This window comes from Guillardia theta, assembly GCF_000315625.1.
Source record: "Guillardia theta CCMP2712 unplaced genomic scaffold GUITHscaffold_89, whole genome shotgun sequence".
NCBI lineage: Eukaryota > Cryptophyceae > Pyrenomonadales > Geminigeraceae > Guillardia > Guillardia theta.
In genome coordinates, this window is record NW_005434585.1 from 247993 (window position 1) to 260809 (window position 12817).

The following is a 12817-nucleotide window of genomic DNA, read 5'->3' on the forward strand; positions in this document are numbered from 1 at the left end:
ACTCTGCTGTAAATCTTATCTCTCACGCGCTCTCCCCTTTGCGGTACCTCCACAACCCTCCATACCTGTAGTCCGGGTGGTCCAGGTCCCCGTCAGGTACTCCGCCACTCACATCCTTCCAGCACTTCCCGCACACGAGCCTCCAGCCCTGCCACTCCTTGCAGCTGCACCGGATCAGAACCTCGCACTCCTGCTTCTCGCATCGCTCGCAGCTCTTCCTGCCGCTCTGCCGCTTCGCCTGCTTCTGCTCCTTCGCCGCCAGCTTTCGGTTCTTCCTTGCAAGCTTCCTATCCTCCTCGGAGAGCAGCCGCTCATCTTTCTTCGAGATGACTTCTGGCTTGACCGATGATGCATCCTCCACCGCCTCATCCAGATGCACTTCGCCAAGGTTCTCGGATCCAACCGCTGTCATGCTCAGCAGTCTTGCTCGCACGAAAGGAGGTGAAGTCCAACAAGGCTTCACCTCTACAGGACGGAAAGGTAGAGAAGGAGCTCGTAAAACCAGCACGTTCACCGAAGTCACTTGCTTCAGGATGAGCGAGGGGACGAGAAGCAAGAGGTTGAGGTGAGGACGAATCTTGACGACGGAGGCAATCACGGGTTTAAGAGAGGAGTGGATGCTGAAGGGCGGCACGCGCAGAGAGATTGAAAGAGGACGATCCAAGTTGTATCGATGTTGGAGGAGGAGGAGGAGGAGGAGGAGGAGGAGGAGGAGGTGGTGGTGGTGGTGGTGGAGGAGGAGGAGGAGGAGGAGGAGGAGGAGGAGGTGGTGGTGGTGGTGGTGGTGGTGGTGGAGGAGGAGGAGGAGGTGGTGGTGGTGGTGGTGGTGCTTTGGACTTTATATGTCCAAAATACAACCAGCACAGGCTGCATCGGGCCTGCCAGATATCAGTGGAATTCCACCCCTACCCACCTACCCACCTACCAGCCAGCCTACCAGCCCCCTACAGACCTACCTACCCTAGTCCCTACCCCACCCTACCCCCTCGTTCCCTGGTCCCACACCATCCCCACCTATCGGACCACTTCTTTTTTTGGACGGCCCGCCAGCTCCTAATCGGCATCATGGCAGGAGCCTGCGGGCTTGCGCTGCTCGGGATGGTGACGCTGCTGCTCTTGGAGCAGGCTGAGGCTGTGAAGTCTGTCCCTTGTGGTTCTTGCTCCTTCCAGATCTCAGACACCGGGGTTCTCTCTCGGGTGCGAAGCTGTGCCAACGACTGTACCTCCTTGTTTCTGAGCTCCAAGGGCATCAAAACCATCCAGGCCAGAACGTTTGATGGGCTTTCAGACTTGAGCACGTTATACCTCTCGGGCAACAAACTCTCAAACCTTGCGACAGACACCTTCTACGGAGCTTGGAACCTGAGAACGCTCTCGTTGGACAGCAATGAGCTTGTTACGCTTCCCGCAAGGTCGTTCGATGGCTTCACGCAACTGAGTACTTTATACCTCTCCAACAACAAGCTCAGCGTGCTGCAGGCAGACATGTTCCAGGGGCTTTCGTCTCTGTCGACGCTTAAGCTCGTAAACAACCCGATAACCGTCCTTCAGGCCGAGACTTTCAGCAGACTGTCAGGCTTGTTCTCCTTGTATCTTTCTAACTGCAAAATCAGTACCATAGAAGCGAAGGCATTCAAAGGGCTGCAAAGACTATACCAGCTCTATCTGGACGGCAACATGATCTCTGATCTACAAGCGGGCACCTTCGCAGAGGTCTCGGGGTTGTATGAGCTGCACCTCGACTACAATCAGATCGTAAGTCTTGGAGCTGGTGCCTTCGATGGGCTGCGAAACTTGAGGTCCTTGCATCTGAACAACAACAAGATCATCAAGATCGCCGTCGGAGCCTTTGCTGGGCTCTCAAGACTCTCCAATCTTCATCTTGACAACAACCGTCTCAGCGACCTCGAGGCAGGAGTGTTCAGCAAGCTCTCGAGCATGCAGGATCTGCACCTCTACAACAACTCCTTGACAAGAGTGGGGCCGGGGATGTTCGACGGGCTGGAGGGCCTGCAGAAGTTGTTCCTCTACAGGAACGCCATCAGCTGTGTCGCCACCAGAGCCTTTGACAAACTTAAGAAGATCTCTTACCTGGACATACAGGACAACCCGATCCCCTGCTATGACAGCAGCTGGCCCACCTTGATCCAAGTGAAGCCCGGGCTGCAGCCCTGCACGGTCGAGACGAACTGCACTAGGCTGGCTCCCACCCCAGGGCCGATCAAGATAGTCATTTTCGCGGTCGAGTTCGAGCTGATTCTCGAGCAGTTCGCGGCGATCAGGGACAAGTACGAGGCGAGCTTCGCCGCAGCCGCGCGTGTTGATCGATCCCTGGTGAACGTCTTGGAGGTCAAAGAGGCCTCCGCCCGTCGGACAAGGCCAGGCAGGGCGCTGCTAGCTAGCGGGATAGTGGTGTTGACGGAGGTAAAGGTTCCTCAGTCCTACGACGACAGCAGCTTGACCGTGGACAAGGAAGTGCTGAATGCGCAGCTGGAGAGAGACGGCCTTCCAGCAAGCAAGAGTGTGAAGCGAGTGTCTGGAGGGGATACAAAGGGGCTCAGCATGACGGACTACATAATCGTTCTGGTTGTGAGCGGGGTCGTCTTCGTTTTAGTTGTCGCTCTTGTCGCTCGATGCCTTGCGAGGAAGAGGATCGTACAGATGGAGATGTTTGAGATCCGAACCTTCCCATCAGGTGAGCTGCATGAAAGGCACAAAACTCAACAGTCCCGCAAGGATGTTTCGTATGACATCTGAATCACCACTAAATGGGCCGGGCTAGACAGCAATTTTTTTACAGGCCTCTTCTTGTCTAGCAGCAGCAGGGTCTGTAGTGTCAACTCCTAATGTTTACATGTAAACTGGTTTGTGTTATGTTAACTTCTCTCTCATCTCCTAGACATCTTCTGTGAACTTGCGGCACTGACCTGATGAACATTCAACCGTCAAACATCTCAAGGTGGTCGGAAATGATTTGTGTGCTGGTGGAGACCAGTCGACCCCTCCCCCCGCAATTCAGTACCAGCAAGTTTACTTATCCTGCTACATAATGCATCGTCCATGTCGAGGCTTCCGTCCGCTGTCGCTGCTGCTGCTGCTGCTGCTGCTGCTGACGGACAGGGGGAGAGGAGGAGGGGAGAGGGGAGAAGGACGAAGAGGAGGAAGATCTCTCCAGGAGGAGGAGGCGAGGGGGGAGGGCGTGAGAGACTGTGATTGTCAACTCCTGTCCCCTGAAAGCATTTGGCGACCTAGACAGAGCTACTGGGAGTCATGGACGGTAGCTGCGCACTGGAGGGCGTCGAGATTTCTTGGGAGGAAGGGAAGGAAGCGATCGGAGAGGGAGAGAGAGTGGAGGAGCAGAGCTCTCCTCTCCCTCCCGTTCCCTCTCCTCGTCTTGCAAGGGAGCGATGCTTCCCGAAGCTTTCTCTTGGAGGACTCGAAACTACTTCCGCCTCCCGCCTGCGGGAGCATGGAGGAGTGCATGAAGGTGCTGGTGGAGCAAGGCTTCGTCGAGGACACGGCTCTCACTGCTGCTGCTCTCGCTCGCGCGGGCCCGTTCACTCTTCAGAAATTCCGCTCTATCCTGCACCTCACAGCAGCGGTAGCTGAGGGGATCAGAAACAAGGCTCCTCTCCTGGGGATTTTTCGCGACCATGTGGACACACGTCTGCGTCTCACAGAGCTCGTGGGCTCGGTGCAGGAGGCAGTGCGTCAGCTTCCCAGCAGCAGCGACATGCTGCTCCTGGAGGTGCGGGGGGAGACTTGCTGGCTGCTGCAGTACTGCGATGCCCGTCCTCTGCTCGCCAGAGCCTTCAAGCCCGTCAGGTCAGCCGCGTTTGTGCTGACGAGGAAGGGGATGCTGAAGCTGAGGAGGATGATTCGATTCTCCCCCCACCTGCTGCTGAACGGCAGGGACGGTATGCTGGCGCAGCTGATCAGGGCGGGGAAGATGGAGGCGTACTTGGCACTGGAGATGCCGCTGATGGTGGAGGATGTTGGAGGAGAGGAGGGGGAGGAGCAGGTGATGCCGGGGTTCTGTGTGGAGGAGGAGGATCTGCTAGAGATGATGGTGCTGGATCAGCACTTGCACTTGATGTCTGGCGTTGAGATGAGAGGAACGGTTGATGAGATGGGAGATGAAGTGAGGATATCAAACGCGGAAGTGTTGGAGCTTGGAGGAGAAGATTCAAATCTTCTCTTCTCCATCCTCGACCTCTCGTTCTTGCAAGATTGGGATCTTTCCGATGGAAAGGAGATCCACATCATGTCTTTGTCTACTCAGCGCTCGTGGGTTGTTGTCGGTTCATCAAAGGACAAGTCAAAGACCCTTGTAGCGCTCGATCAAGAAAGCCTGTGCTATCCGTATGCCAACTGGTGCTCGTTGAACGTCTCGCTGCTCGACGGACAGGGGAACGTGTTGTCTTCTCTGCTCAGGACAACTTTCATGTCATCCCAGGAACGTCAAAGTCGTCCCCAGCAGCAGTTTGCCTCTTTGCACCCGCTGATCGTGGGTACGTTTGACAACGGCTGGCCTCTCTCCCCCTTCTACAGCAGGAGCCCTGGTTGTAGTATCTCAAAACATGTCGAAAACGTCAAGCATAAGGGGGAAAGAGAGGAGGACGGGGAGGAGGAGGAGGAGGAAGGGAGCGAACTGTGGTTGTTCTACCCTGGGAGATATCGAACATGGTTAGAGGACGCGAAGGGGAAGCTGAAGATAATGACCGACTTTCTGAACCAGGGAGGCAAGTTTGTGTCAGGTGAGTGTTGTCATGTTTGCGCGGCGTTGTCGGGCTGACAAGTTTCAACCAAGATGATGCTGGCTCGCAAGATTTCCACGATTGGCCGATCTTTGTGATGAATTTACCTCATCGCCATGACAGGAGAAGGTTCATGTGCCTTCTTCTCGCTGGTGTTCTCTCGATCCTGACGTCATGACATGTTTGTTCCCGACAGTCACATGGAGTCCCTGCTGAGATCAGCCGGTTTCAGCAACTTCTTCATGTTCAGCAACACCCCGGCTCAAGACATTGACATCTCGCAGCTGCTGCGAGAGAGAAAGATCACAAAGGAAACGATTGACGACATCAGCAGCAAGTTTGGAGGAGGAGCAGTGAGAGCCTACATCGCCAACACCCTGGATCAGGTGGAGGGAGAGTGCGGATGGAGCAAGGGCCGAGCTCACCTTGTCGCCCTCCAGCTGTCTGTCATCGAGCGAGCAAGGAAGGAGATGTTCCCATTCGTGATCATCCTAGAGGACGACCTCCTCCCTCTCGAAATGCCAGGTCCGCTCTCCCTCCCTTGTATCCCCCGCTCCTCTCGCCCCTCACTCTTCCCCCCCCTTGCTCACCGCTCACCGCCCTCCCTCTCCTTTCTGTTCTGTTTCCTCGTTCCTCCCTCTCCCTCCCTCAGTCCTCTTCCCTTGTTGCCCAGCCTCTTGCAATGCTGAGAGGAAGTGACAGAGAAGATTCGAGATCGCATACAACGCGCGGTAAGACTCGAAAAAGAGCAGGAGGGAAAGACGAGGAGGAGTAGGGTAGAGTCAGTGTACAGGAGGATGGAGGGAGCATACCAGGACAGGACAGGACGAGACAGGACAGGACAGGACAGGACAGGACATGACAGGACCGTGACAGGACGGGACGGGACGGGACAGGACAGGAGAAGACAAGGCAGGACAGGATGGAAAGAGAGGAGAGAGGGACGGGAAGGGAAGGGACAAAGGAGTGACGTCTGGTCAAGGTGAAAGATTTACCTTCCTCAGCCCATCTGCTCTATTTGGAGTTTTGCTCTGAGAGTTGTGAACTGCTCCGCTACTCTTCCTCTTCCTCTTCCATCGCTATGGTAGCTCTTCTCTCCTTCCCCAGACCTTTCCTCGTCTACTCCCTTCTTCCTCCCCTCCCCTCCCCTCCCTTCCCTTCCTCTCCTCTCCCGTCCTGTCCCGTCCTGTCCCCTCTCCTGCTCTCCCCTCCTCCATCGCGTTTTTGTCACTTCTTCGCAGGCCATCAAGCCCTCTTGTTCAGCTGCCATTCTCTACACGCGCAAGGGCATCCAAAGGATGTCACAGATAGCGTGGCCCATCCTCTCGGTGTGCCTCTCAGTCCTTCCCCTCCTCCCTCCTTCCCCTTCCCTCCTCCCCCCTCCCTCCTCCCCCCTCCCTCCTCCCTCCTCCCTCTCCCTCCTCCCTCTCTTCCCTGACTTCTCGACCTTGTCTGCAGGGCATCGATGTGATGCTACCTCGGCTCGTGTCGGAGGGTCGTCTGGAGGCGTACCTCGCCACTCCTCCTCTCTTCCTGCAGGATCGCTTCTTCGGCTCTGACGCCAACAGGAGTCTCGCTGCCGATATGGACGCTCTAAAGTTCGGGGCTGCGGCCGGACATCGAGTGTGCTACACCTGCTGCTCGGGGAAAGACATGTGACGAGCATGATGGGAAAACCTCACTGAAGACTGCTCAGTGAAGTAGCCTCAGGGATAGTACTGAATCATTGAATCCCGTCACCGGTCCGAGGAACCTGTCAGTCATACAGTAGTACTACCGCAGAGACTCGGAGCAGGGAACAGGCAGTAGCGGCCTGCCTTCGGAGTCCGCCGGGGTGAGTCCACCCGGAGTCAGTGTGGATCATACTATGACATGTGACGGCGGGCCCGGCCCGGCCGGGGCCGGTGCGATGCGGACAAACGAGTCTGCCTCAGGATGAGCCTGAGGATCTGTTTTAGTTAACTCGGCCTCCGATCCAGTACCACCCTCCCAGAGGGGTAAAAGAATCGAGTTAGTACCGGTACATCAAATATTTTGGGCTGATATACCCCCACAAACTTCAATATCACCCCTCTTTTTCATTATTTTTGTTCTTGTCCGTACCCGGTTCAATTACCACCTCTACCCAACAGATTGCTTGTGTGTATCATTCACCCCTAGTACAAGTACCCCTACCCCCTAGGACCGCGTCGCCCTCCCCTTCCCCCCCCTTTCCCTCCCTGTGTATCTGTCCTCGTGTTGCATCTCCTACAACCTCTCCGCCGCTCTCCCCCCTCCCGCCTCGCCCCTCCCGTCTCTCTCTTCCCCCTTCTCTCTGACTCCTCCTCCCTCAGTCCTCCGCCTCCTCTCCCTCGTCCTTTCTTGTTCCGTGTCTTTGTCCTCTTGTGAAAGTGTAGGTTGTCCCCTCCAGTCCCGCAAGACTTTGTCGAATCTTGAATCTCAACCCTCGTTCACTTGCTCCTCTTCCATCCTGTCCCATCTTATTTCCTACACATCACTATCTGCTCCTCATTGTTGTTTCTAATCACACCATCCCAGTCTTTGCACCGAATCCTTCCCTTGACCCACTTCATGGCTGATCCTCCTATCTACTGTCAAATGGCTGATCCTAATATCTACTGTCAATCTTCTGATCTTCTTCTTCAGAATTTCCTGTTCTCTTGAGTTTTCTCCGACTCGCATCCTGAAGTCAACAAGAGGAGACGATGCAGGCATTGTCGCTGATCGGTCGCAATGCACGGAGTGTCATGGCACTGCGATCGAGGAGGATAGCAGCAGCTAGATGGTTTCTGCTGCGAATCACGACGGTAGCAGCGGTGCTGCAGCAGGTGGAGGGTCTGACATGCTGTGACAGGTCAGAACAAGCAGATCGAGGATGCGATGAGAACGATTCTGAGTGAGTTGGGAGAGGACCCGTCGAGAGAGGGTCTTCTTAAAACTCCGAGCAGGTCGTTACCTATCTCTGCTGTCCGCGTCTCATTCCCCTTCATCCTCTTCTCCTCCCTCCTCCCTCCTCCCTCCTCCCTCCTCACTCCTCACTCCTCACTCCTCACTCCTCACTCCTTTACTCCTCCTCCTCCTCCTCCTCCTCCTCTGCCTCCTCCTCCCCCCTCCTGCCTCCTCCTCACCGTCCAACTGTTGCTCGCCCTGACACCTGCCCATCAGATACGCGAAGGCGATGCGTTTCTTCACTCAGGGGTACCAACAGGACCTCGACACGGTGCTGAACAAGGCAATCTTCACGGAAGACTCCGATGAGATGGTCATGCTGAGGAATATAGAGCTCTTCAGCATGTGCGAGCACCATCTCGTTCCCTTCCATGGCCGCGCGCATATCGCCTACCTCCCTCGAGGAAAAGTCGTCGGGCTGTCGAAGCTCGTCAGGGTGACTGAGTTGTACAGTCGAAGATTGCAGGTCGGCAACGCTGATGAGGAAGATGATGATGATGATGATGATGATGATGATAAGATGATGATGAAGAGGAGGAGGAGAGGAGGAGAGGAGGAGGAGGAGGAGAGGTGATGTTGGTGGAAGAGGGGCTGGTGGTGATGATGCGTTGGAGAAGCTGCAAATTAAAGAAGCTGTATTGCACTTCAAGAAAATGATTTTTCGTGCAGGTCCAAGAGAGGTTAACAAAGCAGATTGCCACAGCATTGCAAGAAAAGTTGGAGGTAACAATCAAACGATGAGATGATGATGATGATGAAAAGAAACGATGATGAAGATGAGATAGAGTACGTAGGATGGGAGATGGAGTGTTTGATTTTCATTGTTTTAGCCTCATGGTGTTGGAGTTGTCATCGAATGCGTTCACCTCTGTATGGCTATGAGAGGTGTTCAGAAACCTCACAGGTAAAAGTTCTTCTCTTCTCCTCTTGCTCCTCGTCCTCTTTATCATCCTCTTGTTCCTTGTCATCCTTCCCCTACTCACTAGTATCCTCCTGCTCTTTCTCCTTCGTTTTCCTCTCCCTCCCTCTCGACTCTGCTGCTACCCCTGCTCCTGGCATCTCCTTGTCCCTGCTCCGTCCTCCTCATCCTAGTCCCCCTCCACCAACACCCCAACCTCCCCCTCCTCTCCTCCTCCTCCCTCGATACCTCTTGCTCGTCATCGCACCCCCGAGTCCTACCTCTCTCTGTCTTCGACCTGGTGACAAGAAACTTTCCCAGCACGACCGTTACTTCGTGCATGCTGGGAGACTTTAGGACGGACGCGCGAACTCGCAACGAATTCCTCCACCTCGTCCGGTCGGCCCCGTTCACGCACATGACAGGTAAGAGGAAGGGGGGAGAGAAAGCCGTCCTGTTGTGTTGAAATCTTCCACCTTGGTGTTGAAATCTTCCACCTTGATGTTGAAATCTTCCAGCTCGATGTTGAAATCTTCCACCTTGATGCTGTTTTCATACCTTGATTCATTATTCTCTCCAATTTTCCTTCACGTTTCAACTTTCGATTTCATTTCTCTCAAATCTCATCTATTTCTCATGTTGATTCTTGATTTATTTTCTTGATTCATTTCTTTGTTTTCAAAGGGATGGGAGTCTCAGAACAAATCTCTCAAACACAATCAGCGTAAGGACACAGCTACTGTCGTTGATCGATGACATGCCGAGTAGGAGGATCTTTGAATCTGACGGAGTTCACGTGGAGAGAACACAAAAGGTTGAGGAGGAGGAGGAGGAGGAGGAGGAGGAGAAGTCGTGGTGGAGAAAGGAGATAAGCTGATGTTGTTGTGGTAGGCGACGGAATTCTATGACACGCTGCTCGGAGGGCACTCGCCAAATAGTCTGAGTGAGTGAACGATGTCGACTACGATGAAGATGTTGTTGTGTGAAGATTTGTGGTTGATGTCGTTGTTTGAGGACGAGGTTGAAGAGGAGCAAAGGGAGAGGCAGGCGTTCTAGAGCAAGCGAGGGTGATAAATGAGGAAGCAGGAGAAGAAGGACGAGAAGGACGAGAAGGACGAGAAGGACGAGGAGGACCAGAATGGAAATTTGCAGATATGTCGTGCTTATAACGACTGTGATTGAGTTGATGAAGATTATAGAGAACCAGCGATCAATGTTGTTGTTAGCCATGATAGATCGACCGATAGATGTTGTGAGTAGCGGCGGCAAGTGAAAGGTAGAGGATGAAATGGGATAACTTTCGTTTCCTTCAGGGCCAGCCTCTGGCAACCACAGGTAACCAACCCCAATATGAAATCACTTTCATTCAGCTCCCTCCGTTCTCTCTGTCCTGCCCCCTTTTTCTCGTTCACACTCGCTGAGCATGTCAAAGTTCTCAACATGTCAGAGTTCGTCATCTTGCCCTCAGGTCCATGGGAAACGCTTTGATAATGGGAGCAGGAGATTATGAGAAAGACAAGTGCGTTCTCATACCCCACTCCAACTCCTCCTTCTCCACATCATCATCATCATCATCATCATCATCATCATCATCATCTCCATCATCATCATCATCATCATCATCATCATCATCATCCCCACTCCTCTCACTCCTCTCCTGCTTTCCCTTCTCCTCCTCCTTTCTACGTCCAGATCGTATTTGTGCCATCCCAAAACTGAAATTTGAGTACAAGCAGCGAAAGCACAAGCAGCAGCAGCGGGGAGGACTCGGGCTCAGCATCGACTGCAAAAGGAAGGTCAGAGATGATGTTGTGGGAACGATGAGGAGAGGATAGGGGAATAGCTTCGATGCTCCAAGATTTCCCCTCGATCTGATCTTTGAGTCCTTGCTTTTCATTGTTCACTTTCCTTCTAACCCTGTCTCCCCTCCTTTCTTTATCCTTGTCCTCCTCTCACTTCCTTCCTCCTTCATTCCTCGTTATCAATTTCATTGACTTCCTATCTTTCAGTCCGCAGCGATCTCAACATTTCAGCACCATTGAGATTGGGAAGGATGATATGATGTTCAACGCCGCGCACTTCACGTGATGAAGAACATCATGAAGAAAACGACTTACAAGTTGTCAAGGGTGTTTTCCGCTCAAGAGCGTGAAAGTCTTCATGGACATACACATGTAAGTAATGATGCAAAAGATGATGTAATTAGTGGAGGATCCTGAGGAGTGATGATGACGATGAGAATGATGATGTTGGTGAGTAGTAGAAAGATGATGTTGAAGAGAAGAAGAAAGAAGTTGTTGATGAGGAAAGGAGGGTGAAGAGATGTCAGTGATGATGTAGAACGAGTTGATGATGAAGACAATGACAAGCTTTCAATCTCACTCACATGTCAGGCGGTGAGAGTTGCTTTCACTGGACCTGTCGGAGAAGATGGGATGGTTGAGAACTATCAAGGTAAACGCATCGGCCCCAAAAACTGTGAACCTATCTCCTCCTCTCCTTTGACCTCAACGTCTCCTTCTTCATCTCCTCTCCCCTCCTTTTCCCTCCTCTCGTCTGCTGTCGTCTCCTGTCCACTCCCCTCCTGTCCGCTCCCCTCCCCTCCCCTCCCCTCCCCTCCTCTCCTCTCCTCTCCTCTCCTCTCCTCTCCTCTCCTCTCCTCTCCTCTCCTTTTCTCTCCTCTACTCTTCTAACTTTCTCTGCTGCAGTCTTCAAGAAGCGTGTCCGCGAGCTCTGCGACAAGTGGGATGAGACTTATCTCGTCCCCGGGCACTGTCGACATGTATTCTCAAACATGACGTTCGCGCATGACTGACTTGCTTCCTTGCAGCTGAACATCAGGGAAGAGGGCGAACGAGTTGTCATCGAGCACAATGGCGTCGCACAGGCAAGACAGTCGACATGCCCTGCTGCTGCTCACTTGCTACACAGGACCTTCCCAAGAATGATTGCAGAATAATCCCGGTCTAATTCCCTTGTCACTGCATCGCTCGTTCACCATAGTCGTTGTCTTTACCCATTCCTTCCCTCTTCCCATTCTTCTCTTCTTGTCATTACTCGTCTTTTTCATCATTTGATCTATTCTTCTTCTCTCCTTCATCTCTCCTTCACCTCGTTATCTCTTCTTGTTCCCTTCATCTTCATAACTTGCTGTTCAGGTTCGCAACGTCACCTTGGAAGAACTGTCAATGCTCTTCCTCCGCCTTGTAGTGGTATCTCTCCGTCCTTCCTCCTCGCTTCCTTTCCCCTCCTCGTCCTCCATTCCCCTCCTCCTCCCTTTTCCATCCTCTCTCCCACCTTCCTGGCTCTTCTTCCTATCCCACTCATCCCTCCTCCTTCCCTCTTCCCTCCTTTCTCCCTCCCCATCCTCCTCCTCTTCCTCTACCGCCCTGCCCTCCATCAATCCTGACTTTACGAGCAGGGAGAGTCTGAAGTCAGCAAGAGCAGCTGGGCGGACGAGAAGAACGTAAGGAGCTGATTGAGTTACTTTCGTCTACTTAATTTCCCTCTCCAGATCGTTGCAGTCTCCGTCAAGATCTCTTCTGACGGCGGGAGGTAACACCATCCTTTTCATTCCCCTCCTCCATCGTCACTGCCTTGCTGCTCGCTTCCTCCCACACCACCACCACCACCACCACCACCACCACCTCCTCCTCCTCCTCCTCCTCCTCCTCGTCATCATCATCATCATCGTAGTCATCATCATCGTAACCGTCATCATCATCCGCTGCTGCTTCTGCCTTCCTTCTGCTGCTGCTCTAGCTGCTCTAGCTCCAGCTCTCCTTCACAGCTCTCCTTCATGCTCCTTCCTCCTCCTCCTCCTCCTCATCTCCCCAACTGGTTAACTCACATCCTGCTCAGAGGTCAGTGGGCGACAACCTCTTGGAGCAAGCAGCAAGGCTTCGGCGTCCCCTTGTCACTATTCTAAGTTGAAAGGAATCAAGAAGAAACAACAACAGACAGATATCCACTGATCGAGGAGGAGCCGGGGAGAAGCGAGGAAGGAATTGGAGGTAGAGAGAAAAGGAGAGGAGGACGGAGGGAGGACAGTAGACAGGAGGAGGTGGTGGTGGTAGAATTGAGGGAAAGGGCGGGAGAGGGAGGGAAGGAGGGGAAGAGAGACAGGAGATGGTGGTAGGAGGAGGGGGAGGAGGGGAAGGAGGGGGAACACTTGGAGGAGATGGCGGTGATAAAAGGGAGGGAAAGAGGGGAA

General features: G+C 53.5%; 4 protein-coding genes across 4 annotated transcripts; 3 read left to right on the forward strand and 1 right to left on the reverse strand.

Moving 5' to 3' along the window:
* Window positions 1–22: 22 nt before the first annotated feature.
* On the reverse strand, window positions 23–412 carry GUITHDRAFT_115929 (hypothetical protein; the record flags this gene model as incomplete). The annotated part of the gene is made up of 1 exon (XM_005824881.1): window positions 23–412. One exon carries the CDS (start codon window positions 410–412, stop codon window positions 23–25), a length of 390 nt encoding a protein of 129 aa, XP_005824938.1.
* Window positions 413–1098: 686 nt separating this feature from the next.
* GUITHDRAFT_77641 (hypothetical protein) lies at window positions 1099–2022 on the forward strand (the record flags this gene model as incomplete). Its single annotated transcript, XM_005824882.1, has 2 exons — window positions 1099–1438; window positions 1712–2022. Coding segments are annotated over 2 exons (651 nt in total), but the record flags the coding sequence as incomplete, so codon positions are not given.
* Window positions 2023–3049: 1027 nt separating this feature from the next.
* On the forward strand, window positions 3050–6416 carry GUITHDRAFT_144640 (hypothetical protein; the record flags this gene model as incomplete). The annotated part of the gene is made up of 8 exons (XM_005824883.1): window positions 3050–4757; window positions 4811–4886; window positions 4954–5282; window positions 5460–5488; window positions 5634–5739; window positions 5762–5841; window positions 5999–6085; window positions 6216–6416. 8 exons carry the CDS (start codon window positions 3050–3052, stop codon window positions 6414–6416), a joined length of 2616 nt encoding a protein of 871 aa, XP_005824940.1.
* Window positions 6417–7539: 1123 nt separating this feature from the next.
* On the forward strand, window positions 7540–9660 carry GUITHDRAFT_158545 (hypothetical protein; the record flags this gene model as incomplete). Its single annotated transcript, XM_005824884.1, has 7 exons — window positions 7540–7585; window positions 7612–7705; window positions 7923–8172; window positions 8376–8429; window positions 8537–8610; window positions 8926–9012; window positions 9648–9660. The coding sequence occupies 7 exons, from the start codon at window positions 7540–7542 to the stop codon at window positions 9658–9660; spliced, it is 618 nt and encodes a 205-aa protein (XP_005824941.1).
* Between the last annotated feature and the right edge of the window lie 3157 nt (window positions 9661–12817).